At 39.8% G+C, this 26,345-nt stretch overlaps 2 protein-coding genes across 3 annotated transcripts in view; both read right to left on the bottom strand.

Annotated features, from left to right (window-relative positions):
- Window positions 1–1,232: 1,232 nt before the first annotated feature.
- On the bottom strand, window positions 1,233–10,280 carry map3k7cl (map3k7 C-terminal like). 2 transcript variants are annotated; one of them, XM_080509251.1, is made up of 6 exons: window positions 9,922–10,280; window positions 8,912–8,993; window positions 6,153–6,211; window positions 5,017–5,132; window positions 2,032–2,134; window positions 1,233–1,454 (listed from the first exon to the last, which is right to left on the bottom strand). In XM_080509251.1, exons 2-6 carry the CDS (start codon window positions 8,985–8,987, stop codon window positions 1,395–1,397), a joined length of 414 nt encoding a protein of 137 aa, XP_080365377.1. In that variant the 5' UTR covers window positions 8,988–8,993; window positions 9,922–10,280; the 3' UTR covers window positions 1,233–1,394. The 2 variants fall into 2 exon arrangements, with proteins under 2 accessions (XP_080365377.1, XP_080365376.1); XM_080509250.1 differs by having other exon boundaries at window positions 1,233–2,134.
- Window positions 10,281–16,113: 5,833 nt separating this feature from the next.
- The window catches only part of LOC308139224 (glutamate receptor ionotropic, kainate 1-like), a gene marked incomplete at both ends in the record, with an annotated part of 31,979 nt that continues 21,747 nt past the window's right edge, over window positions 16,114–26,345 (bottom strand). The window contains 6 exons of the mRNA XM_080508575.1: window positions 16,114–16,281; window positions 18,575–18,825; window positions 20,389–20,614; window positions 21,992–22,209; window positions 24,557–24,675; window positions 25,177–25,400. Coding sequence (XP_080364701.1) covers window positions 16,114–16,281; window positions 18,575–18,825; window positions 20,389–20,614; window positions 21,992–22,209; window positions 24,557–24,675; window positions 25,177–25,400 — 1,206 coding nt within the window. The remainder of the gene's footprint in view (window positions 16,282–18,574; window positions 18,826–20,388; window positions 20,615–21,991; window positions 22,210–24,556; window positions 24,676–25,176; window positions 25,401–26,345) is intronic.

Here is a 26,345-nt window from a genome sequence, read left to right as displayed (position 1 = left end):
TGAGCATGTGTGAGGGAGGGAGACTGTGCGTGCGTGTGTGCGTGTGTGCGTGTGTGTGTGTGTGTGTGTGTGTGTGTGTGTGTGTGTGTGTGTGTGTGTGTGTGTGTGTGTGTGTGTGTGTGTGTGTGTGTGTGTGTGTGTGTGTGTGTGTGTGTGTGTGTGTGTGTGTGTGTGTGTGTGTGTGTGTGTTGTAACCACTCTGGGTGTAACAGAGCGGCGCTGACTCATGCACTCCTGCTGATAAAGGATGAGCAAGCAGTTTTTCCAGTCCTTACCAATCCCACCCTTGGATGTGTCTGGTAACCTAGCTTTTACCAAACAAAACCATTAATAGATTTACCATAAATTCAGTTGAAACCTGGTAATATGAATATGCTTTATAGGGATGTTGTTACTTGGCTGTGTCTTTAGTATTGATTCGCTCATACTCATAAAACACATTTTTATTGACTGTGTCTTCCGTACTGATTCTCTCATACCCATAAAACTGATTTCAGAGGTGAAGAATTGAGAAGCAAAGTGCAAAATCATATGACTGACCTGTGCCAAGCAGGAGAAGACTGATATTAATCTACAAGTCAAAATTTCCAAGTAGGTCCTTGTTGTCCCACATCTTGTTATAAGCGGAAGCAAATATTTCTGAGAGCTCACTGTGAGCCTTCTTTGTGTGTAACTGTGTTCGTGTTTGTGTCAGAGAGAGAGAGAGAGAGAGAGAGAGAGAGAGAGAGAGAGAGAGAGAGAGAGCGAGAGAGAGAGAGAGAGAGTGTGAGCGAAGCAATGCTGGCAAAATGCCATGACATTATTAGTTGTAAAAGTATAATTCCAGCCCACTAAAAGATAGATACACTTCCAAACAATATTTTCAATGTGTGAGATTTAGAAGAATGTGCCTGTTTGGTAGCTAAGAAAAAGAAATCTAAAATACATTTTTTTTTAATAAATTAGAATACAACATTTGATTTAAAACCACACAATACAGATAAGTTAAATATGATCTTCTTTACAAAGTGTCACATGATTTTGAGGAAGAGAGAAGCCAGCCAGCCAGAAAAAAAAACAAAACTGGCCAATCAGGTGACTGTTTCATAATTCCAGCATGAACTAATTTCATCATGAAGAAAAAAAATCTAGTTCCTTTTTCTATGTAAAACTGGCAGTATGGACTTAATACAGTAAACACAACAGTAACTGACTTGGAGAAATGAAACTAAGGAACTGATCCCGGTGTTACACTAAAATGCATTTTATTAATAGACGAGGACAATACACAACAGTTTATTTGGCTGTGTACTTCCTCCATATACAGGTACACACTACACATCATCAAAACAAAATGTACAACTCATACAGCAAAAACTGTGAAATGGATAATCACCTTCTCCTTTTGCTGTTCTTCAAACTTGGTGGCTGTAATTTGCAGTTCCCTGACAGCATGTTAAACACTCATCTGTGGGCTGGGGTGGAAGAGAGGGAGAGGAGGTTAAACACTCCTAAAAATACAATATTTGGACCACATCATACCATCTTCAGCTCCCTCAACAGAGCTCACATTACAAAAAAAAAAAAAAAATGGAGTCTTCACTGGACCTGAGACATACAGTATATCAGAATATCTGGTCACATTCAAGGTGGCTGACACTGAATGAATGCACCACTAGGTAATACAACAGCAACCAGTAAGTTTTTGCCAAATAAAATGACAATAAAACAAAACATTACCCAGACAACGGATGATATGTCAGTTCGGTAGAATCGCTACAACCTCAGAATGACAAGAACTGTTGGGTACATCTGTGGATTAAGCAAATGACTCAGACATGAGTAAACACAGGACCTTTCTCTGTAATTAGCTGATTCACAGACTGAAGTTGGATTGCATGAGCATTTATTGCTGGTTCCCGGGCTGCTGTCAGCTGAAAGTCTGGTGGTCTCGGGTTCGATGGAGGTCAGAGGTCATGAGGAGTCTTGTGTCGTTCGACTGGTCAGGCAGAGCCTCTCCAGCTGCTGAGCACGCTCGTTGTGGACAGTTACCAAGGTGCGGTTCTCCTCTGTTAGACGCCGAAACTCCTCCTCAAGACGGGCGATTTCCATAGCAACCTTTTCATCCTCCACCAGGTCCGCCAGCAGCTTACGCCTAAATGAACAAGTGAGATGAGGATTTTAACATTCTGTTTTCTACGCCTTCCATTTTTACAGGTGTTGTGAAATGCAGGTAATAAAATATGTGCAATCTGTAAGTAAGGTTTGTACACCGTCACTCACTAATATACACATGAACATTTACAGTTTACTTCTGTTTGTGTTTCCAAAATAACTAGGGAAACTCATAAGAACGTAGAGGTTAAAATACTCGATTAATCGATTAATGTTTGGAATGCAAGACTGGACTCCAGAGATTCAGTAAATACAACAGTCTATTCATCCAGTTCCAACAGGATAATTCTGACACTGGGTAAACATTGTTCCACATATACTAGAAAGATTGTCAACTGATGTTTCCTACAAAATTGGATCAATGTCTTAATATTTTAATGAAGATTTCAGAGACCCATGAGTTAGTAAATGTTATTACACCCTACAGGAAATTACAGGTTAACCATTCAGACCAGGAAAAAACAAATTTTTAGACTTTTAGAAGATTAAAAGTATGTTCATTGCTCATAATCGAATAATTGAAGTACCAGATAACCACATTAATTATGAGCTGTGTTCACTTTTAAGATGAGCAATGACACAAAATCTTTTTTCATAAAACAGAAGCAGTGTATGGTCTCGAAATATTTAAGCCCTGGATTCGTAACTGTGCAGTCTGTGTGTGTGGCCTGAGATTATTTTTTCAATGTTTTTTTTTTCCAATCAAAGAAATTTCCCAATAACTGTACTTAAATCCTTACATACTGAGCAAGACTGAGCCATACTGAGGGCAAACACTGATCAGACTTTGGAAGGAATGCTAAGTTCATGCATGCATGTAATGGGCTTAAAACTGCGAGTGTGTGACCTCAGTGTTGTGTTATAGTGTAGATGCTAAGTGGTAAGTGACAAAGGAATACTGGGGTGTGTGTGTGTGTGTGTGTGTGTGTGTGTGTGTGTGTGTGTGTGTGTGTGTGTGTGTGTGTGTGTGTGTGTGTGTGTGTGTGTGTGTGTGTGTGTGTGTGTGTGTGTGTGTGTGTGTGTGAAAATCCCCAATGTGTAGCTACAAAAACAATATAGAGTTTTTCAACAATAATTTCAAAGGCACCAATTCAAATACTGCTGGAAACTGGAAAGCACAACAGTGTTATTCTACCTTCAAGAAAAACTTAATTGCACAGATTCAAGCATGCAAAATTGGCAGCGTGGATTACAACAAAAACATATGTGATAGCAGTGAATACAACAACTTTAAAGCAAAAAAAATAATAATAAAAAGTGCTTGCAAAACAATGCAATACATGCATGCAAGAGTCTATGAACACAAACTGCAGACATTAAATCTTCTCAAATACTTCACTCACAAACTGAAAATAGAAATAAATCATGCTGGTACTGTTTAAATAACCTTTTCACAATAGGACTTTCTAATGTGCAAAGCCCTTTGGATTGTATCAGTAACAGCGTTAAGCTCATTAGTCTGTCAGGGCTTTTTCCAAATTCAATCATTTGGCTTTGGCTAACGTTGGCATATTTGTTGTTGGTGTTATGCTGATGGTATATTATTAGGTTCGAGTACATTAAACAAATGGATTATGTCGTGAATAAACTGTAATTTAAAAAAATCTAAGCACATTGATCCTACAGTGTGTCTTTGATTCATATTGACCTATAGCTGTTGGTCTTTTAGGAAAATCCCGCTTCATTGTCTACTCATTCTTGCAAGACTATATGAAGCTCCCTAAAACCTAAATGGGAAGTAGAAAACGTTTCTTTGTATGAAGCATGTTTCTGTGATGTTTCACAGCAGAGGATAGATGCAAAAATTGTGAAGTCCAAAAAAATCCCGTTTTCATAAAAACAACTGTAAAATTACTAGTCAAAACACAGTTTGCTGCAAGCGCGCGGATATGTCAGTGGAGCTTGACATGACGACCAGCATGAAAAAAAACCTGGAGTTTCTACCAGCCTGACTCATCATGTTCTTATCTCGATTCAAGGCTACACACATCACAGCCCGCCTGCTCTTCTCTATTTAGAAACTGTGCATGGTGTAGGTGGTGTCAGTGCACGTGTGTGTGTGTGTGTGCGTGTGTGTGTGTGTGTGTGTGTGTGTGTGTGTGTGTGTGTGTGTGTGTGTGTGTGTGTGTGTGTGTGTGTGTGTGTGTGAGTGTGTGTGTGTGTGTGTGTGTGTGCGTGCATGTAGTGCTAGAGTGAGGGCCTTGACAATCTCACTGCTAAGACTACCCACAGCTGCTGAGGACACAGGGGACAGTGTGTGTGTGTGTGTGTGTGTGTGTGTGTGTGTGTGTGTGTGTGTGTGTGTGTGTGTGTGTGTGTGTGTGTGTGTGTGTGTGTGTGTGTGTGTGTGTGTGTCATTCAACCCCTCTTTTTTGTCAACATATACAGAACAATGTGTGGATTATAGTTTATAATAGTTCAATTATTGCAACTCGTGTAATAAAACACCCTCAATATATTTGATTTTGCTGTTTTTGGATTAAAAGTGAATCATTAAAAGTGTTTTTACAAAAATAGCAATTAAATTGTAAATACTCTGCACACACTACAAACATGTGCCACCTGGTGGATGTTTTGACCCAATGCGCCTTGCAGAGTTTGATTTCTTCTAATTGAAGGTGTTTCTTAAAAGTTCGAGTTTAATATTTGAGCATACGCTTACAGTGCATGGCAAATCTAGCCAAGAAAACTAAAGAGAACTCTAAGAATGCAGGTGTCTTCATGAAGTTTGTTTCTGCTGGTCCGTGCAGCGATACAATCGTGATCTTTCTGAAGTGAAGTCAGGTCTTCACTCTCTACATTTCAACAAAGGTTGGAAGGGCAAACATCATGAATATATGAGTTATTCCTCGAGGGCCTTACTTGCGATCTTCAAGCACAGCAATCTCATGTTTGACCTGGTGGAAGTCTCTGGCCATCCTGCAGTGCTCCTTGTACACCTGGACGCTCTCTCTCAGAGACACACAAGGAGGCACCGGCTGCAAGAGAAACGGCGAGAGGGAGGAATAAGAGAGCTGCTGTATCAACTGTGGATGATCAAGAGTAAAACTGAGAAAGTGAGAAAGTGAATATCACGTCTTAACACTGCTACATGAATATGGAGACTGTCTCTCTTTTCCAAGAGAGGAATGTAATAGAGTTATAGACAAAGAGAAATAACAATGTAACCCAATGCTGAACGAATCTTCATTTACTCTGCCTGAGTAGAGTCCAGGTACAAATCCTCATATTTAAGAAAAGAGAGCTAAATAATATTTTTACAAATTTGCCCATTGAACAGTCATGTTTCTTTAACTTAAATGCTGTAATTTTTCTGCAGACTGACCAAAAGATGCAGCTTTAAGGGGGTTTCCATACATGGTTTATGTATTTGAATTGAGCCTTATTTAGATTGTGGATGTAAAGCAATGGAATGTGCTCTGTTTTATTAGAAAAGAAAAAGAAATTAATACTTAGATAGGTGACAATGGAAACACATCAGCCTTCTTTTTATTCAGCATGCAGCATTTGAACCCTACAATTCAGTGGCCAGCTACTCCTGCGCTCATTTGATTTTGTACCAACATGTCGTTTATGTGAGTTTGGCAGACGCTGTCCTATAATTCAGGGACAAACATTAATTGCAGAGGAGTGAAAACTTGAACTAAAGCCAAGATTCTCCCTGTTTATTGAACCAACTAACACAAAAAACATGACGGAGCTTTTGAAGAAAACCATAGCTTTTCATTTTATTTATGAGATGGTGATGTCAGATTAACAAATAAATGTAGATTTTACTAGGATTTATTTATTTATTTTATTTACTGTATATATCTAAAGGTGTTAATGTTTACATGCTTCACTTCATTCCATCTTTACAAAGTTATCCTACATTATTCATTAGTTAATGCAGAGCAGGAAAGAAGTAGCTGTATTCTGCTGTATTCTGCTTCATTTATTCTGCACTGCCGACATACACAGGTGTGAACCGATTGAACAATGCAATGTAGCTTGTGTACCTGTAATCGCTGTTCAAGGTCTGGGAAAGTCTTTGAGAGGTCCTCCACATCATTTACATCTGTCAAAACACAACGCATGATTACTTCCATTACAAACCGTTACTGGAGCAAAAATAAAAAATCATTATGTAATCAGTATACTTGTTTTGCTTGACAATAAAATATGTGCTCCTCACGGCTGACTGGTCACAGTGGAATAATGAATATTTTCATCGGCGGTAGAAGAAATGTATCTTCAGCTTCAACCAAAACGTGTGCGTGTGCTCTTTGAGTCAAACAAGGTCACCTAAAAGGTATGATATTCCACCCTGAACCGGAGTGAAGTACAAAGTAACAGAATAATAATTGTGGACTGTAGAAGTGAGCTTTAGCTGTGTCTTTTTTCTTTTGTGTGTGTGTGTGTGTGTGTGTGGGGGGGGGGGGGGGGGGGTACTTAACAGATTTGGGTTAGATTTGTGTGTTGATAACACTCAGATAGAAAAACAAAAAACATAAAACAATAAAAATTTATCTGTTTTATTTTTTTTTCTTTATCTAAAATCAGGTATTAAAATCATTAAAAAAACTATAGTTTATTGGAATGCCTGTGCACATAATAGTGTTTTCAGGTCTGATTTTAAACATGTTAATGTGTCAGCAGTCCTCGAGCGTTCAGGAAATTTGCTCCACAGGCAAAGAGCAAAGTAACTAAAAGCTGCTTCGCCTCATTTGGTTTTGACTCTGAAATAGTTAGCAAACCTCTTCCCGAAGACCTCAGGAGTCTGGATGCTTCATATTCTATGAAGTAACTCTGAGATCGATTTAGACTGTAGGCCATTCAAAGCTTTACACAAGAAGTACATTTTCTCAAGTCTATCCTTCAGACAGGCAGCCAGCACAGTTATTTAAACCCAAGTGTAACATGCTCCATCTTTGTGGAGTTTAAAATGCACACAAAGGGAGAACATGCAAACTCCACACAGTACAATACACACAACACTGTTTACTGAGTACCCATGTTATACAGTCAACATGCTTGTTCAACAGGCAGTTGCTTCATGAAGTGTCCCAAAATGAAACACGATCTGCCCCGTCTTATATGACATCATAACATAGCAACACAGTGCTGTACTTATAAATGAGCCATGTCCTCATACTGAACATCAGTAATGAGCTGTCAAGTTGAAAGACACCCAGGATAAGAATACAGGGGGACAACGATGTGTACAGCAGGCACACAAACACAGTAGGCAGGAAGAACAGACACACCAGATGTATAGACAGTTGGATTCAGTCAGACAGGCAGCCAGACAGAAACAGACAGGTTGTCTGCACCAGCCTCTGCCTCGATAGTAATGTCCCTCTGGAGTTGTGGAACACATGTGGAGAATCCTGGGGTGATGCAACGTTCTAAAAGCGGGAGTATTAGTGGCCCAGCCTACAGCCATGGGGCCAATTATGATGTGGAATAAATACAGTTCTCATGCTTAGGATTGACACAGTGTGGGGTTATAACTATGCCAGGCACGAAGTCACGAGGGGCCTAGAGGATGATCCCCAGACGGAGGGCAGATCTCAGCCCCCCCCTGCTGAGAAACATGAGTTCAAAGAGACAACAACATGAGCGTCTGGGGCATATCCAAAGCTTGATTTTCGAGGTGAGGGTCAGATGTGACTGAACCGCTCTGGAGGTGAAAACTAAATTAAAACACGTCACTCCTTAACCAAAGAAGGTCACGGACAGCATGAGTCATAGGGTTGAGGGAATTTTGGAGAGAAGACAAGAACAAGGAAGGACCTATGATAAGAATGATGATGGAATGTTAAAGCAAAACAAAATTAAATAAAGGGAATATTTCAAATTACAAGCCGAATGCCACATAGTTCAATGAATATCTGCTTAAAGTTGGAGTGATGTTTGTCCTTCCTACGAGAGCCCTTCATCTCACTTCCTAAGAGAAAGACAAGGGGTGGATCATGGATGGGTGGAGTAGGACTGGAAGTGTTAACTGCATATAAATATAGGCCAGTGTTCTAAAAGCTGAACAGTGAATCAGGGAGCAGGACACTGTTAGTATTAGAAGAGAAACCTGACTCTGCCATTGCATAGCTGCAGCTGCTGTCCCAGTGCCTGGCCCCTCTGCAGTAAAACACCCTGACAGACAACACTTAGCAGCGTAGGTAGGGTAGAGTGAGTTTGATAGGAAAGAAAAAATTATTATTAAAAAAAAATATATATATATATATATATATATATATATAATACATGCTCTGATTGGAGATGAAATAAAAGATTGTGTGACTGTATCCATATCTGTGCAAGAACCCAGCTGCACACACACACGCACACACGCACACGCACACACACACACACACACACACACACACACACACACACACACACACACACACACACACACACACACACACACACACACACACACACACCTGTGGTTTGTTTTTAATATGCTTCAGCCCCACAGAAATAGAGCGAGCACCTGTCTCGGTTACAGTGTAGAAGAATGAGCACAGCTAAAGTGGCAGGGTGTGAGGCTGCAAGGGGGCGATCGAGCCCGGTCCGTTTTGGTGGGAAGAATGTTGCGCACATGTTGCACACATACTGGAAACAGAATGAGAGTAGAACTTCAGGCCTCACCTGGCGCTAGAGAACCTCATCAGTTAAGTAACACAACTGAAACCCAAAATAAGATTTTCCCATCAGCTGCGAGGATGACAGACACTATGTGTGTTTGTGTGCACAGTATTTGCGTGACGTTTACCTGATGTGTCACCGAGGCTGAAGGCGATCCGAACTTCAGATTTATCTGGAGACACTCTTCTGGTTGAGGTGATCATTTATCCCTTCATGCGGCCACAGGCACAAAACAGAGCTGTTAGCACAACCGAAAGGACATCATGGAAGTTGAGATCCAATATTATGATAAAACAATTCTGAGAACAAAATATATGAGGAAAATAAATGAATACATTATAACAAATGAGATGGTTTAATACATCATTAAACTATCATGACCAAATGAAACAATCAGATAAAACAATTCATGGCATTTGATTATGTCTCTCTCCATTTTGAGATACTCTGAAATCTAATTTTCAAGAAGTTTCATGAAGTTTAAGCAACCACTCAATTAAAAGTACAATCACTGGTTATAGTTTCCTCCTTGTTTAGAACGATGCAATCTCCAATCAGCCATGCAAAATCGAAGCTGTTCATTCCAGGGCAGCAAATGAATGTGATTTTAATCAGCCGCAGAAACTAAACACTGAGATCAGCAGGTGTAGCAGTGAGTTGGGATGAAAGCCTGCAGACCCTTTGATAAAGCATGTGATGAAACCACTCCAGTGGAGACTTGTGAAGACGCACAGCCACCAGTTTCATCATGCATGCAGAGCTGCACTGGGCTTAAGTAATTAGGGAGCTTTGACAGACTGGATCTGAGGTCTGGGGCTTGCATGCCCCCTTCTCACTGAAAGTACAGGCTTTTTATAACAGGGCATTTGCCTGCTTTAACCCTGGTAAACTCTGTGTGTCACACAACACACTTAATGACCTTCTACAACAAATAAAGGCTTTTTCCCCCCCACCCCTGCTTCTAAAAGTGTCTCTCAGTTGGACAAGGGAAGGTCAAATGGTGGTGGACTCACTTAAACAGGTGATGCAAAAGGTACTTCAGTAAGTTATGAGCCCATAAAATGGAATACAACTGCTTGACACTCATAATGTAAACACATAATGAATAGAAGTATAGACTTCCCCCTGCATGTTTACCTGAAGCAACACGAACTCGACCCAGAAAATCCCGTTTGTGTGAAAGTCAGGCAGCAGTGTGCGTCCTCCGTACTGACTGCTTCCAACAAAAGTGGAGGATTTCTTCTGGGGAAGCAGGGTCGTGTCTGGGCCGTTTGCGTCCCTGAGCAAGTCCCGGCAGAAAAGATGATGGCAGAACAAGTATCTCTCCGAAAGCTTGACCTCCGCTTCTACCTCGACACTCCAGGACAGTGTAGTGTTGACTTCAGTAAACGTTTTTTTTTTTTTTTCTTTCCCCCCCCCTAGGCATTAAGTCAAGGTGTCCGGCAACACTAGTGCGTGGGCATGTGCATGTTATCCAAAGACTGCAGCCACGCGGAGAGAAGCAACACACACACACACACACACACACACGCACAGATACACACACACACGGGGGGCGCGCAGGCGGTGGAGGAGGAATGCAGTCCGCTGTCCCCCTGTGGCGGCCCGGGCCCAATTAAATGTCTCAGATGACATGACTTTAGCCTGCAAAAATGCCCATAGCTGCAAGCACTGTTTTGAGAGACGCGGTCATACCGCTGGGATGGGATGGGATGGGACGGTCTTTGGATTTGCAATAGCTGTGCAATGAGGCAGTTGTTCTGCCGTGAACATCTTACGTGATATAATAAAATCTTGCGGATGAAAACAGGACATCCCGCTGTGTTTGGAAGGGCCGCAGTTGTTGGGATGTGAGGTCATATAAGAGGGAGAGGTCCAGCTATCCTCTCGAAATACTAAACCAAGTCGGATTCAATAAAGTCAACATGATAATTGTTTTTTTATATATATATATATATATATATATATATATATATATATATATATATATATATATATATATATATATATATATATATATATATATATATATATATATATATATATATATATATATATATATATATATATATATATATATATATATATATAATCGTACTAGTGAAGTTTGCATATTTCAAATTGTGAAATGTTGGCCCTCTATAGATTCTACCTGACACGTATATATTGTGTGTCTGTGTAAGTTTTAGTCTGGCGGAGCTTACTTAAAAGCGCAATAAAGAAAGTGCAAAGTGAGACAGTCAGTGCACTTCTGCATGACTGTTGGCGATAATGCTGAGCACAAAGGTGCATACTCAATGGAGAAGTAGTAATATACAGTATTTATTTTGATTGATAATGTTCTTTTTCACTTGTGTTATGGGACATGATGATGACAAACTATAAATGAAAAAGGCTCATACAGGTGTTTCTCTAAAAAATCTTTACAGTATGCTTTGGCCAAATGTGTGTTTTAGTTATATATGTGTACATAATTCTCCTGTGAATATAAAACACAATCAACAGTCAGTGTACAAGCTGACATTTTAATTTAAAATGTAGTTATTTCTACTGGCTTTTGAAAATCTGTTATGAACTTCATTGTATGTCACTCAGGTGTAGTAAGGCACAGGTCAAAGACAAGTACGTGATGTTTACCTTTATAGGGATGACACAATGCGAGACATAGGTAAATGATGAGCTAAACAGAGGATAGTCATTCACTGAGTCACAACACAATTATACAATTATACTCACACAGTTCTTTTGAAGATTCACATAGGCCTGAGCTAATTACTTATTAGATCAGTACTTGTACTGCCTGTTTCACAATCTGATGGAAAATTATTGCTTAAATGCCCCTTTACTATGACACGTGGCTGTAATAGCATAATGGTCATAGATATAAATTGAAAGTCGTCATTTTATTATACAAAACACAAGGATTATTATTTTTCATCATCCACACACGAACTAATTTATTAATACAGTTAAAATATTCTTGTGTGAGTTGGGAATATCCTAATGTGAATAAACTCATGCTTAAGGCTGCATTAAAAAGGCTTAAAATTCAACTGCACAAGTGAATAGTATAATAAGACAGTTCAAGTAATTATTCATAAAGAGCTGGAGAACCAATACATCAGAGAGATACATGTGTTTACAAGAAAGTAAAAGAAGAAAAAAAATTTAATTATTAACTATGGCTGTGTGAGTAGACAGTGCAAATCACAATGTGTTGACAGACATGAATGGATATCATGTGTCTCAACAGCATTATAATGATAAGTGTTCCCAACCTGACTGTCTAGCATGCAGGGTTGATGCAAAATAGTATAAAGTGATAATAAATCAGTTATATGAGTTATATGTCAGATAATGTAATTCATAAAGATTTCTCAGTTTCTTATTTGCAGTTGTAGGCTGTTCTTTTTCTCTGAGGCCACTTCACCTGCACACCAGCAGATGACAGCAGTCGCCCTGAATTATTTACAGCCAGGACTCCAGACAGCAGGAGAGAAAGTGAAACACACAACAGAGAGGGAGAAAGAGAAGGGGGGGAGAGAGATAAATGAGGCTGTGCACCTCTAAGAGTCCTCCTCCCCCTCGTTTGTCTTCATTGACAGGCTGTTGACACAGACCTGACTTATCAGCCCCAGAGACTGTTCATTTCATTGTGATGGATGGGGCACACTCAAAGTCTGCCACTCCTTTGTGCCACAGTCGTCGTTGAGATTTGATTCCTCTGTACCTGTATGTACAGTTGAGGCCACAATATCCTGATACATGAACCAGACTTGACAGGCTTGAAGGATATAAGTAAGATGCAGCTTTTCGTCTTCAATGTATGTGTGATTGGCTTCACAAATTTTGTCCCCTAATATTTTCTATTATCCTCAGAATTACATTTAAAAATGTCAATACACTCCCTACTTTTAGCACGTTTAGAATGTCTGGAAGTTGTTCCTGTCCATTTTCTCTCAATAGGTTCCTTCATCTGTGCAATAGGTGTCTGTGTGTAATCTCCAACATACCTAGTGCCAACAAACAGCCAGATGTCACCATGGCTCAATCTCCCATCTGCCCTTTTACCTCCAAGGCTGAGAACTCCATGTTTCAAGATCACCGAGTGACTCTTTGTTGGTCTCCCTGAGAAACTCTTGGTCCGGTCGACCATTTGGCACAAGGACACAGACAAAGACAGATTCATGACTGTACTGGGCTTGTCAGGTGAGGTGATCTCAGGTTAGTAAGAAAGGAAACAATCAGGCTCAGCTGAGCTGAATGCCAAGGTCAGAATTGTAATCCATGACCTCATTCATGATGGATTAGATAATGATGGGTGGGGGGGGGACTCCCTTGGTTTTGATTAAGAATTATGGGGTTAGGAGATTAGAGGCAACCAAACGGTATTACATTGGACTGAACCCAATCCCAGAATTAATCTGAATACCAAAAAGAGAAAACTCATTACAGCAAGAGATTAAGAAAAGCTGGGTCCAATTCTCCTAGGACGCACACAAACCAACGTGCACAGTCTACCGAGAGAAATGTCAAAACAAAACCTCTGACTCAAGTCATTTTTTAAAAGTATTTATACCATTTATTCCTCTTTGCTGTTGGAAATGTCATTGCATCAGCGAGTCAGATCCGGAGAATGTGAAGGGTCAAATTTGAAATGAATATCAATGTTGAATTGTGTCTATTTTCGCTGTCTCAGTCCTTGTTGAAGGAAGTTTCTTATCAATACAATTATGTCTTTTTTTTCACTGTGGTAGTTGCAATGGGAGCTGCCACATGAAATGCGTTTGCTTTTGCAGAAGAACACATATGTCCAGTCAAGAGAGAACAGAGCAGGTGTGAGGAGAAGCAATGGAAAAATAAAGAGAGTGAAGATCATTGGAAAGAGTGAGTGTCAGGCACTCTCTTTTCCCAAAGTCTATGAATACAATCAATATAAATCACCTGACATTGATGCATTTTTCCACCAGCTTTCCTGATGTTTAGTTTGCTACGAAATCCTACATTTTGCCGACTTTGGTTTCTGTGGACAAAAGCTCTCTCTGTCTGTTTCCCTCTCTCTGTGACAGCAGTGACAACCATCACCTGCTCTTCAACCGCCACTCATGAAGAGCTCAACGACCTGCCTGAACTTAACCTCCCTGCCCCTCAACCACTGGACAGTCTGTTGTGAACCTGGTATCCCTCGCAGCCTTATTAACTTAGAGAACTGCAGATCTTTTCACATTTAAAGATGATTTGGTTAAAGGAGATATGCAGGGGTTCTCTTCTCTGCCTCTTTCTTCATAAACCAATAACCATTGTTTCATTGCAAGCCCCAGAGGTTCAGGTTTTGTGGTGTTAATTTGGAATTAGTTTAGTCTAATCTTTTTTATTTTACAAGAGGGGATATGTTTGTTTATTTGTTACGACCTAGAAATCATGCGTGTAATTTCCAGTTTACTGTTCAGAAATGATAGATATGGGTTTGACACAGTCTTTGATCGTCCCTTTTTGTTGATTTCCTTTATCGTGAGCCATGGAGCTCCCAGTCACCAAAACAGCTTGAATGGGGTTCTAACACAAGTATGCATTGCGTATTTACAACATTATGTTCTTGGTTCAAAGTACTTTGCCTTTTTAAGATTTCTAAAATTGGTTAAGACAAAAAAAAAAGAAAGAACTTTTGAAATTTTTGGAACATATAGATCATTTATGTTGTTTGCCTGATGTGTATAGCAGCAAAATCAGTCTTCAGTGACAGTATTTTATTGGAACATGTTTGTGCCCCTCGAAAAATGTATATTGCTGTTCCCTCTAATATAAAAAGAAATTCCTCTGTTGAATGAGTTGGACAAGTCGTGGTAGAAAAATACGAAGCACAAGGGAACTCTTCATTTCCTGTTCCTTTGATATGCAGAGATTTAAAAAAAAAAATTATGTACACGACATCCTAATACAACATGAAACGCAGAACACAGTGAAAATGAAGGTTGGATAGGAGAATGAAAATAAACATGTCACAAGGATTTTTATGCGAGTGTTTGTATGTGTTTGAGTGTCAGAGTTGGTATTCTGCAGTGCATCCTCATGATTCGAGTTCCAGGAGGTGTGTGTGAGTCAGTCACTGTTGTCTGCCAGACATGCCGTCTGTATTCGTGTTGCAGAGGCTGCTGGAAACATTTTCATCCCTCATCTGTTGGGTGAGATATTTTTCTAGTTTGAATTTTGGATGATGGATAAAACCATGCCGACTGTGTCAATTATCAAGACGTAGTTTTTAAATGAAACCATCATCAGGAAGACGTCTTTTCTAATCTACTGATAATCATTGCCATGTCTGTATAACATGTCACTCTAGTTGAAGATAGAATGCATACCAACATGCATACCAAGCATGAAATGGATTTTTTAAACTACTGTAAACACATTTCTTCTTGGCTTTTCTCTTTTTATGAATGCACACCCATTGGGATCCATTGTCACCAGTGAGAGACAAGATCTCCCCCAGGCTTTCAAATTTGACAAATGCAAGCAACAAAAAAAGGGCTTATTGAATAATATGACAGTTACTCCCAGGGGGGTAAGAAATATGTGTTTTGACCTCTGGAAAATTTCATACATCCCCTCCCAAAAAATTTCATACATTTCCTTCACAGTCTGTCCTTCCATCCTCACTGTATCATGTTTTTTTTTTTCTGATCCACAGACAGCAATATTTCATGGTGTGTGTGTGTGTGTGTGTGTGTGTGTGTGTGTGTGTGTGTGTGTGTGTGTGTGTGTGTGTGTGTGTTTTGATGCTTGTGAAGTAGGTGCTTGAGGGATATAAAACAGCAGGTGTGTTCCAGTCCTTCCTCAGAGGTCGTTCTCTCAGTTTGCTGGCCACGGCTACATAAGACACACTATCCCTACACACACTGCTGCCACTCACCAAAAAGCAAAGCAAACACCAGTCGACAAAACAGTTTAAAAAAATGCAAAAATCTTTTTTTTTTTAATTGTGAAACTCAGTGAAGTTGTTTTACATTTACACAATGGGGAGAATCTAACAAATGTGCAGATTCAACTCTGTAAACTGTCCAGAACAATGAACTACAGTCATGAGGGAACGTCAATAATTTATGAGATTTCATTCCTGCTGTCCATCAACTTTATTTAACATTTTTACCTTTCATATATGGCTATGATGCAGTCGACTACATCTACAGTGTAATGTCTATACACAAACAGTCTAAAGACAGCGGGGATGGGGACAGAAATTACTTTCACTTGGTGTCCCACGAGCAGATCCAAGAAAATCGAAAGTCATCCGAAAGAGCTCTCGGTTCCCTCACTTTCTATGTCCAACGCTCAAGTGCTGGAGTCTCGACTCTCTTCCTCCCTTTTCAGAGCCCGTTTTGGTTGACAGAAGATGCAAGTTGACCTCGCTCCACTGTGGGGTCGCGACCTCCTCCGGATGCCTTTGTAACACTGCAGGGAGATGCCCAACTCCTCCATAACGGCACTAAAAGACATGCACTGCCAAAGACATAACCAAATAAAGACAGGGTGATGACAGAACTAAACCTCATTTCCAACTAATTCATTACAGCATTAAAGGACTATGGCAAACAATTTTAAGGACTGAATTCGCCAAGATGATAAAAGAAAAATGTGCATGTTAACTCGATTAGTCATTAAATGACTGAATACAGCAGCAATACAAAGGTTTAATAAAGTATAAAGCTCTGGTAGTGCAGCTTCGGCTAACTGTGAGGATATCATCTAATAACTTGTTAAACAAGATGATAAAACATCAACGACTCTCATCATAAAATTAGATTACACAGGTGAAAGAAGGATAGTGTTTTCTATGGTCTGATGGTAATTATGGAAACTTGTCAAAGAGAAAGCTATCTGTAATTTTAAAAAAAAGTTCTGCAGAATATTACAAAGCTTTGAACAATGCATTTATTTGCCTTTTTTCCCCTCATCTCTACAATGAGTGTAACACATCTGTTGTCTGTTTGCTTTTACCTTCCAGGAACATGGACAACCTTTGCCTTTCATTTTCCGACTTGATGGAACTAGTGGAATATTGTAAGAAACTGAATCACGTTCAGTTGGCTATAAGTTTCAATTTAACATTGAAACTAACTTATTTCAAATTCCTCACAATTACAGACTCATGAGAACTGGGAGTACGTTTCACTTTTGGGTGACTGAGACCATCTTGTCCAAAGAAGCAGAGAAAACCTCTGAAGTGTATATTCCTCCATGTTCCCGTCAATCATTACCTAGGTTAAAACATTCTGTCGACACCAGAGTTAATTCATGAAACTGCAACTTCACTTTCAGCCTGGGTTGCGTCAGGGGACATCTTAACTCAGTCATCCTTATCCTACTTTCAGTCAACCAAATCAGTTGACCAACAAGTTAATGACAGGGAAAATATTTAAATAACTTCTTCTATCTTTTGATTTCCCAAAAGGCAATTAGTGTATACCCAAACGTCTACTGTGGCTATGCTGTAAGTTTGGGGGTCCTTAACCAGATACAACATAACAGCTTAGCACCAGTTCTGATGCTGTACTTTAAAAACTATGCAGGTATTTTAATTAAAATTAAAAAATAAATAAATAAAAAAGTAGAACTCACAGTTAAGACAACTCACCAAATGTCTCAAATGTTCTCTGCATCAATTTTACATTGCAGCTCAAGACCATTTCTTCTTTAATGATACTTCACTTTTGATGCACACATCTTTATGCGATAAGTTAATAGATCCCCTTCATGGAGTCAGCTTGTTGACTTACAATTCAAATACTGCCTGATCCTGCAATAAACCCTGTGTTCATTTCTTTTTAGTATTGATAATAATTTGCCCATTTCGTCTTTTTGTAACTGGCTGAATAACAGAAAGACTAAAATCAAGGAAAAATAAATGAAAAGAATCACTTCCCATTTCTGTAGCTGAAAGAAGGGTGCCTGAGATCACTGAAATGATGATTGGATCATTCAACACAATACAAAACACATTGTTTTCAGGTAAAACTGGAAGCAAGGGGGTCAATTATGGGAGCTACAAAGGTTACCATGGTTAGGGATTTGGTTGAGGGTGAATGCATGTCGGTGAAGGTTTAGATGTTGTGGGGGTATTTTGAATAAGAGCACAGAGAAGGACACCTAGTTACAAACCTATTGCCTAGAGTGAAAATGTGATGTGAATGTGCTGCCATGGCTACTCTGTGTCATCCCCCAGCAGCCTGCCGCTCTCCAGATCAGTAGATAAGGAGGTGCCCGAGGAGGAGGTGGAGCCACGGCGCTGAAACTGACGGGACTGCACCCCGTAAAAGAAACAAAACGCCTGATGCAAAGAAGAGGGAATGGAGGAGAAAACACAAAAAAGACGTGAACTGGCTTTTGAAAACAAAAACAAAAATCATAAACTGATACGAAATTAAATGAAATATGAAAAAGAAAAGAAAGACATGAAAAAATTAAGAGAAACAAATAAAAGCCAAACATGTGAATGGTGCTGTTGTGCTTTGTTAAAAGCTTGATGTTCTTCTTACCATTACTTTTTGATAACTTGTATATAAATTCACACACTGAGAACTTGTAACTGACCATAACTCATCATCAATCAATAACCGAAAAGGAGCAGCTGGTTCTCAGTCAGTAAGGAACTGACGAAATACAACTGAATGAAGTCCATTCTTTGCCAACACTCTTGGAGTTCAGTGAAAGGTTTTACTCTGCTTGCAGCACCCCATTTATCCGTTATTTGTCATGATCACACAGCAGAACAGTAATTCAGATCCTCACTCACCTCTTCGATGTCAGCATTCCTGCGGGCCTTGTAGATGAACTCTCCAATAGCCACAAACACAGAGAGAACTAGGCCGGCAGCCAGCACGATAAATATGCCTCCAATGTTTTCCACGCCCAAGGCATTGGCCTCCTTGTTGTCCTCCTCTGGACAACCGTTTCCTCTCCACCACTTCTCCTTCATCATGTGCAGCTTTCCTTCCTCCTGCAGCTGGAGGATGGCAATTGTCACTTTATCCCTGTATGGAGAGCCTGTAGAGAAGGTGAACAAAATACATTATTTGCTTGCCAGTCTTAATTGACAGACACCATTAAATGCCCCATTGATATGCCTCATAAATTCACACCATCATCTTCATTTCTGCCCCTGACATACTGCTGCTCTCCAAACCTCTCCACATACCACATCCAGCAGGAGGTAGATCTGCTGACAGAAGGCTTGGATGGAACTCACTTATAGAGTCACTTGTCAGCCCAGGAACAGCCACGCCTGTCCTTCTGCCTTGAAGGCATCAGCCTCCGGTTATTACAGCAGGGTGCAGTCACTGTGTACGCATGTCTTTAACATAAAACTGAGCTTGTATAGTTTCTGCATGGGGGGGGAAACTTCAAGCCAAACACACCAAACAACTACAAAAAGTCAGTTTATGGAAGGATTGGTTCTGATACACACCGTTTTACAAAACCAATCTTCCAGTTAAGCATCTGCAAGCTCCACACAGAAAGCACACAAAAAAAATCCAACCCAGACTATGAGATTAGACCTCCTTTTTATAAGGAAATGTTGTTAACTTCTACACCATTCTGCAAATTAAATTTAAAAACAAAACAAACACCAAAGACAAATACTTGTTCCATTTAAAAACACAGCTAAAATTTACAGTATATGAGAGATAAGTGCCAAATCAACTATTTGGAGTACTGTAGACTCTATGGATGAGCACTCTCTGCAGAGCTGAATGAATGAAACCAGACTTTCTGATACAATCGTTTTTCTCTAATCTGAATCACTTCTTTTACCTCTTCTTCCTGATCTATGCTGATAGTACAACCTTTTTTAAGCTACATAATTAACACGATTACACTATTTGGTTTGAGCAGTTTCTTCTGTTAAACAATGTTCTTGGAATCTTTAAGCGGACATACATGTGTGTAAGCGTATGTGCAGCGACTGGCAAAACATCTCAAGAAAACCCAGGAAAGACACTCAGATTAATATCCTCTCGCAATGCCTGCAAACATCGTCCAGCAGGTTGATTTGCTTCCAGTTTAAGTTCTGAAGCCAACAAAGCAGACTATAATCTTAAACGAACATTTGCACAGAACAGCTGGCAGGACTTTCTGACGGGTGTGTGCGAGCATGTTCAGGACACGAAGTAGCAGCAGAATAAAAATGCAAGTTTCAAACTAGATAAAATTTCTCCCCCTTTCTCACAAGGTCTGTATTTACAGAAGTTCTATTAAAATTATATTCCTGTGAGGGGAGACCTTCCGTGAATGTTAATTTTCTTAGTGAAGCCTGCGAGCATGCACACGTTTATGGCTTATTTTGGCCAACGGCCTGAATGCATCCAGTTTTCCACAGAAAACAAATGATGAATGCAAGAAAGTTTTTGCAACCTTTGGAGAGTCTTGCTGTGCTGAAATTACCAGGTCGTCCAAAAAAATCTGATTTCAAATATAAGCTAGGTGGCAATGTAGTGGTTTCTGTCCAGGGTGTACCCTGCTTTAGCCCATCGTCAGCTGGCATCTGTAGCAAAATTCACATGTTATTGTTCATGGGGGCTGCGAAAAGAGCTGTGCCATTTTCCTTACCAATAGGTGTCCCCACTCCATAGCCCTTGGAGTCAATGAGACCTCCTATCTGGGTGAGATTGCAGTTCCTCTGGCTGATGTACTCGATACTGGTGGACTCCATCAGCATGGCGTAGTCTGTCGTTAAGACCCGCGTGATACCTTCCCTGTTATTCTTAACTAATGCAGTGTTCTTCCTGCTGCTCATGAAGGCCCACATCTTCTCGTAGGTGGAGATCTTGGATTTCTAGAAAGACCACGAATAGGATGTGAAACAAACTGTGAAACAAACTGTTGGTGATTATGGCTGCACATACACACAAAGAACATGCACTTAACTAAGTTTTAAATCCTGTCATGAATACATACGCGTTCATAAGACAGGTTGAGTGCGACTCTTAGTTTCAGTGTGTGTGTGTGTGTGTGTGTGTGTGTGTGTGTGTGTGTGTGTGTGTGTGTGTGTGTGTGTGTGTGTGTGTGTGTGTGTGTGTGTGTGTGTGTGTGTGTGTGTGTGTGTGTGTGTGTGTGTGTGTGTGTGTGTGAGATTTCCTTTCTCAGTCGGAGAAAATGGGACAGCTGTGTTCTAAATCTCCTCCAGCTGATTCAATTTGTTCGAGCCATCAACACGGCCTGCTTCTTCCTATCCAGGCAGCCGTAATCACTGGCTGCAATCTGGGAGGATAAAGCCCCGCATGGATCACCCCTGCTGAGCCACAGGATGCAAGGAGAGGTGGTGGCTGTGAAGCGAGGAAGTGACAGCCCCGCTCGGAGACACCTTCACACTGATGCATTATATAATATCAACTAATAAGGGTAACATATGTTTAACGTCAACAGAGACACTCGAAAAGAAAAGCACAAGTGGCCCTAATGCGCATCTTCTCCACTTCCCCTCATATATTCATTTCATGGCGCCTCCAAGCTGAGTGTCATCAAAGTAAGTGCCTCTTCCTCTGTCTCTTTGAGATTTGTTTTTCGTTTCAATAGGGTTTTTGGCAAAAATACAGGGTGGCAGGGATAGTGGCACAGGAAACCCAGACAACCATCATTTTATGAAGTGAAACTACTCTGCTGCTGACTCACACTAACTTTTCAGAGTATTTGAGAGTAGATTGGAACTCAATCGGATGGTCCGTTATCAAACTACACATCTATGAGAAAGGAGCAGACATCTTGGACAAAAATGTATCAGGCGGATGATATTACTATTCAATCATTCAATACTTGAGAACATGAAATTTTGAGGATGTAATTGCACTTCATTGCTTAGGAAACATTTTATCTGTATCTATAAGTTTGTTGTACTTTCATTTTTGCTTGTTTTGCCCTACTGAGATTAAATTGGGCACCCTGAGGTAAAGTGAATAAGACATTGTTACACATGAAATCACAAACAGCAAACTTCCACAACAAAAGTAATCAGTCCAAAAAACTTTGAGACGAGAACTATTTTTGTCGTAAAGTGCATCTGTTCTGTGGTGTTAAAACAAATAAGTAATATGATCAATCCTCTCATTCAATACTGTTAACTTCGCAGTGAAGCACTACTGTTTGTGGGGCAACATTTACATATTCACACGGAAAGGAAGGTATTTAACTGGAAAGGAGTGCAAATTGGGCTTACCTTAAAGAAGGTCATCGTGGATCCATCCCTCACCGCCCCATATTCAATCCTGGTCTGTTTTGCCAGGTCGTCTGCTGAATCGATGGGCGCGTCCATTCGTTCAACGGTGAGGAAGGCAGCCAAGTTGGCCGTGTATGAGGAGATGATGATTAAGGTAAAAAACCACCAGATACCGCCAACTATCCGAGTCGAAAGAGCCTTGGGCATCAGCTCTGAGCCTTAAAAAGAAGACAACATTTACAAATTACTTAAACATTTGTTGGGATTTCTTTCCAGAAAAGATAAATAAAGACAAATGGAGGATTGTGGTTGAACCATATTTGGGATTGTGGTTCTGAATATTGATGTGATGTCAATTAAAATGCAAAAAGTGCCAACATCTTGAACACAAACTACCCAAATAGATCAACTGAAGATTCAAATTAACGCCAGAAATGTATATAAAATTTGACTTAGACAGCATGTACCATTTCCGCCTCAGCGTTACTTATTTGACTCAAAGCTGGTAAAATATAGCTCAGTGTGAAAAAGCTAACATAGCATTACAAATTACAGGACCCAGCATTACAAATTACAGGACCCAGCTCTGACAGACAAAACCAAAGAACGCAGAGAAAAATGGTAAAATATCCAGCCAAAATGTAATGGAATATAAAACTGTGCAAGCAGAAAGGCACAGTGTTTTATCTTTTCTTCTCCCTGCAGATAAAAAGGAACAAAACAAACTGATTTCCACAAAGAGGAATGTGGTAATCATAATTAATGTGCCAGGTTTAACTACACGTGTTGTATTTTAAATCTTTTTTTTTTTTTTTTTTTTTACATAAAATGAAGACTTGTTTTTTTATTAATGTATTTTTTCAAAGCTTTGAGAAGAAACCCACAGCTTTCCTCTGCAATCTCACAGTCACTGTGAATCACCAAGCTGGAACACATTAACTGGACAACTATGGACATGTGGACATGAAACACAGGATAGAACCCTGAGACTCCCAGCTTAGAGCATATAGAGGATATAGACTTTAAAACCCTCGCTGAGCTCATGTTTCATAAGAGCACGTAATTTGAAAGGGGTTTTCATATAAAGTCCACCAGGACACAAATGTTTTATTCAGTAACCTGCTTTAAAGATCAACAAAAATCTATTCCTTCAAATTATATAAAGGCTCCACTTTCTTGTTCTATATACAAGTGACGTCGCAGTTTTGAAGAATGTAACATGTTTATTTATTTCTTTTTTTATTGGACTTATGTTGTCAGTAGGTTTGCTAGTCATCCAAGCGGGCGTGTCCAACTTATCTCTCCCAAATCTCCCGCCTTCAGGGACGTCAAGTCTCCATGAAGTGCATCATAATTCTTCTAAAAGGATTTGGCTGGAATTCATAAAAACGAGATCCAGGCTACACGGAAAGGGGAAAAAGGGGAGGCAATATTGATGTGTTTGAATTAATCTGAGTTTACAGTGTCAGTCCAGTCTTTACTGCTGTGCGTGGAGATCATGAAACAGCTCTACAGGAGAAGGCCAGGAGACTTTCCTGTTGCTTGTTGCTGAACAAATTGGAGTCACACATTCACCTCGAAGCTCTTATCTGTTGGAAAATAGAAACCTGGGCAGGTCCCGAACAAATAGGGTCGTCAAAACTTCGAAGAGAAAAAACATCTGCCTGCTGCAGCTGAAACAGTTGAGAGGATAGTGAGCGAACAACAGACACCTCACTGATAAAGTACAGAGTTAGAAAACCAACAAAAGTTACAGTGGTTTCATGATCACCAATGAAGCAATCTGACTCGTTCACACTGAAGAAACAAAATCATTCAGCCGTAGTCTTGAGTACGACGGGAGCAATAGAGAAACATCAGAGTACAGCCTGGACTTGAAACATCTGACTTCAGGGAACTTTAATTCATATTTTAACTCAGTGTAAACTAATCAATAACCTTAGGAACTCCATCCACTCATCTTCTATAGCATTTAATCCAACTTTGTGGGCTCACAAGTCACAGATTCCGGCTGACAAAACCAGAGTACACAGGTCAGATACAATCACACCAGTGACCAATTAGCTTCAAATGCATCTATTTTGAACTGTTGAAGGAAACTGGAATGCACATAAAGCTCACGCACTAAACTGGTGAAGACATCTGCATAGGAAGACCCTAAAGCTCAACGTAGCTCAGACTGGAAGTGGAGACCTTCTCACCATACTATGTTTTGTATGTGAACTCCGTTTGTCAAACATTATTGGATGGTGTGCATGCATAAGATGGGAGAAAAATAATGGGGTGTAAACATGGATATTACTGATAATCTCTTGAGTAGAAAGTGATTGTTTCAGTTTTACAACCTTTGCTCACTTTGCCAAGAACAAACAGGTATTAGCTTCTGTCCTCATGTAGAGAGGAATTTCTGCAAATTTCTGTTTTTGTGAACGTTTAAACATTTCTTAGTTGACATGGCAATGGATGTCAGAATCAATTGTGGAGTAATGCAAACAACAAACAAATCGCTGTCCCCAGTGAAAATCAGAATGATTAATAATGACATGAACTGAAATCATTAAATACCTTGCCGCATGAGCGCTCCAATGCCGAACCAAAAGCTGTTGAGTAATGTGAAATTGTTCTGTATTAGAGTCGAGGATGGGTTGCATGGATGTGGGTTGTACCACTCATATGGCGTAAACCTGCAAGACCATAAGAGAAAGGACAGAATTAGGGAAATACATTTAATAAATGGAAGTATAATTGCTCACTAGCCAACTTGAAGCACTGATGAAGACCATTACTTCACATCTGCACATCCCACCAGTGAATCTATAGCTGTGATAATGTGCAATAGGTCAGTGAAATTTAGATCTTCACTTCACGGTTATGAATTGCAACTTGCTTGCAGGAAATTTATGAACCACCTGCGAAGGACTTGAAGACATTTTAGATTTACATTCCAAGTAACACAAGAAATAAAATAAAGTCCAGCTAAGAGTTGAAAGCATACGTTATTTTTTATGATTCTCGTCATCTGCGTTTGAAACATCAGGCATGTCTGTTGGTATTTTCTTTAAATGTTCATATATATTAACAACAGACAAAACTGTGAAGGATTTGGTGATATGCCATCTGTACAGTTCACACTCTATCCTCAGCGAGAAAATCTTTCAATTCAACACCTAATCATATTCTCTTACCTGGCAATCACAAAAAGAACACAGCTGACCCCTGTGCAGGCGAGCAGCACATACATCCAGATGTCCGGAGACAGCGGATTAAGAAAGGAGAACACTCCAGGATTGGTGCCATTAGGCTTCCGGTACAGGATGCTGATGCCCAAGGTCATAAAAGGCTTGGAGAAGTCGATGACTTTCTCTCGAACATACGTGATGGTCAAGGGCGCCACAGCAAGATCAGCAACCTGAAAAAGTCGAGCATTACTAAGGGCTCACAAATACGCATATCCATGCAATAGGATCCAAGTGATATATTAGCTTTGGTGGTTTATACTGGAGGAAAAAAAAAGATTAATATGGTGATAAAACAGCAGGAGATTAATGGAGCAAATATTTTTTTTCTCCGCCAAAGAATGTGAGTGCAGTGGGTTATATTAAAACCAAGATATGTCAAATGCAAAGAAGGAGAATGTTTAGTGTTTTATACATCCTTACTTCAAATAACAATGCCTCAAGAATAAACAAAAATAGGAAGTATAGCTTGTAAGTTACTTATACTCATATTTTATTTATCGTAAGACATTCACAACATACCGCATTGTTGAAAGGAAGTTATCGCACCATAAGAGCTATTCATAACTCACAAGTACACACAATGTTCTATTTGATATTCACTGTTTTTATAATGTCACATTGTACAATTGGTCCCTACCCACCTGTATTTGGAATGCAAGAAAGTATCATTATAGTTTCTTCTTTTTTTATTTTTTTTTTATTTACAGCCGGAATTGTTGTACACACATTAGAAGTGGTGGAAAATGTAATATTTCATGGATATTGCGAATGTCTCTGGCAAAATGACTCACCCCCTACACCTCATAGCACCCCTACACTTTTTTTTACAAATACAAAACACAAAAAAAGTCTGGTTCTTTTCTTTCTCGGCCTACAGCTCAGAGAACATGTCTGATGGCTGATCCCATGAGCTTCAGCATTTCATAATCGTTGTGCAGCTCATTCTTTTCCTTCTGCTTGTTTCTGTTGTGCACCTTGAGAAGCTGGCTCGACGGTGCTGAGAGTTTCAACATCACAGCATGTCTGCAGTTTCTCCAGCTCCGTCTTTGTTTCTTTCTCCTTCTTAATAAACATCTCTTTGAGGTCCTTCTGTCTCACCAGCTGCAGCTGAGTTT

The sequence above is a fragment of the Blennius ocellaris genome (genome assembly GCF_963422515.1).
Source record: "Blennius ocellaris genome assembly, chromosome: 14".
Lineage (NCBI taxonomy): Eukaryota > Metazoa > Chordata > Actinopteri > Blenniiformes > Blenniidae > Blennius > Blennius ocellaris.
This window is presented reverse-complemented; position numbering and strand designations above follow the sequence as displayed.

Coding starts and splice junctions, on each gene's coding strand:
- map3k7cl (XM_080509250.1), bottom strand. CDS start 8,987: ATGATCACCTCAACCAGAAGAGTGTCTCCAGATAAATCTGAAGTTCGG. Junction 5,133..6,152: donor ACCTTGAACAGCGATTACAG/GTACACAAGCTA, acceptor TTTCTCTTGCAG/CCGGTGCCTCCTTGTGTGTC. Junction 2,135..5,016: donor GCTGTGCTTGAAGATCGCAA/GTAAGGCCCTCG, acceptor TTGTTCATTTAG/GCGTAAGCTGCTGGCGGACC.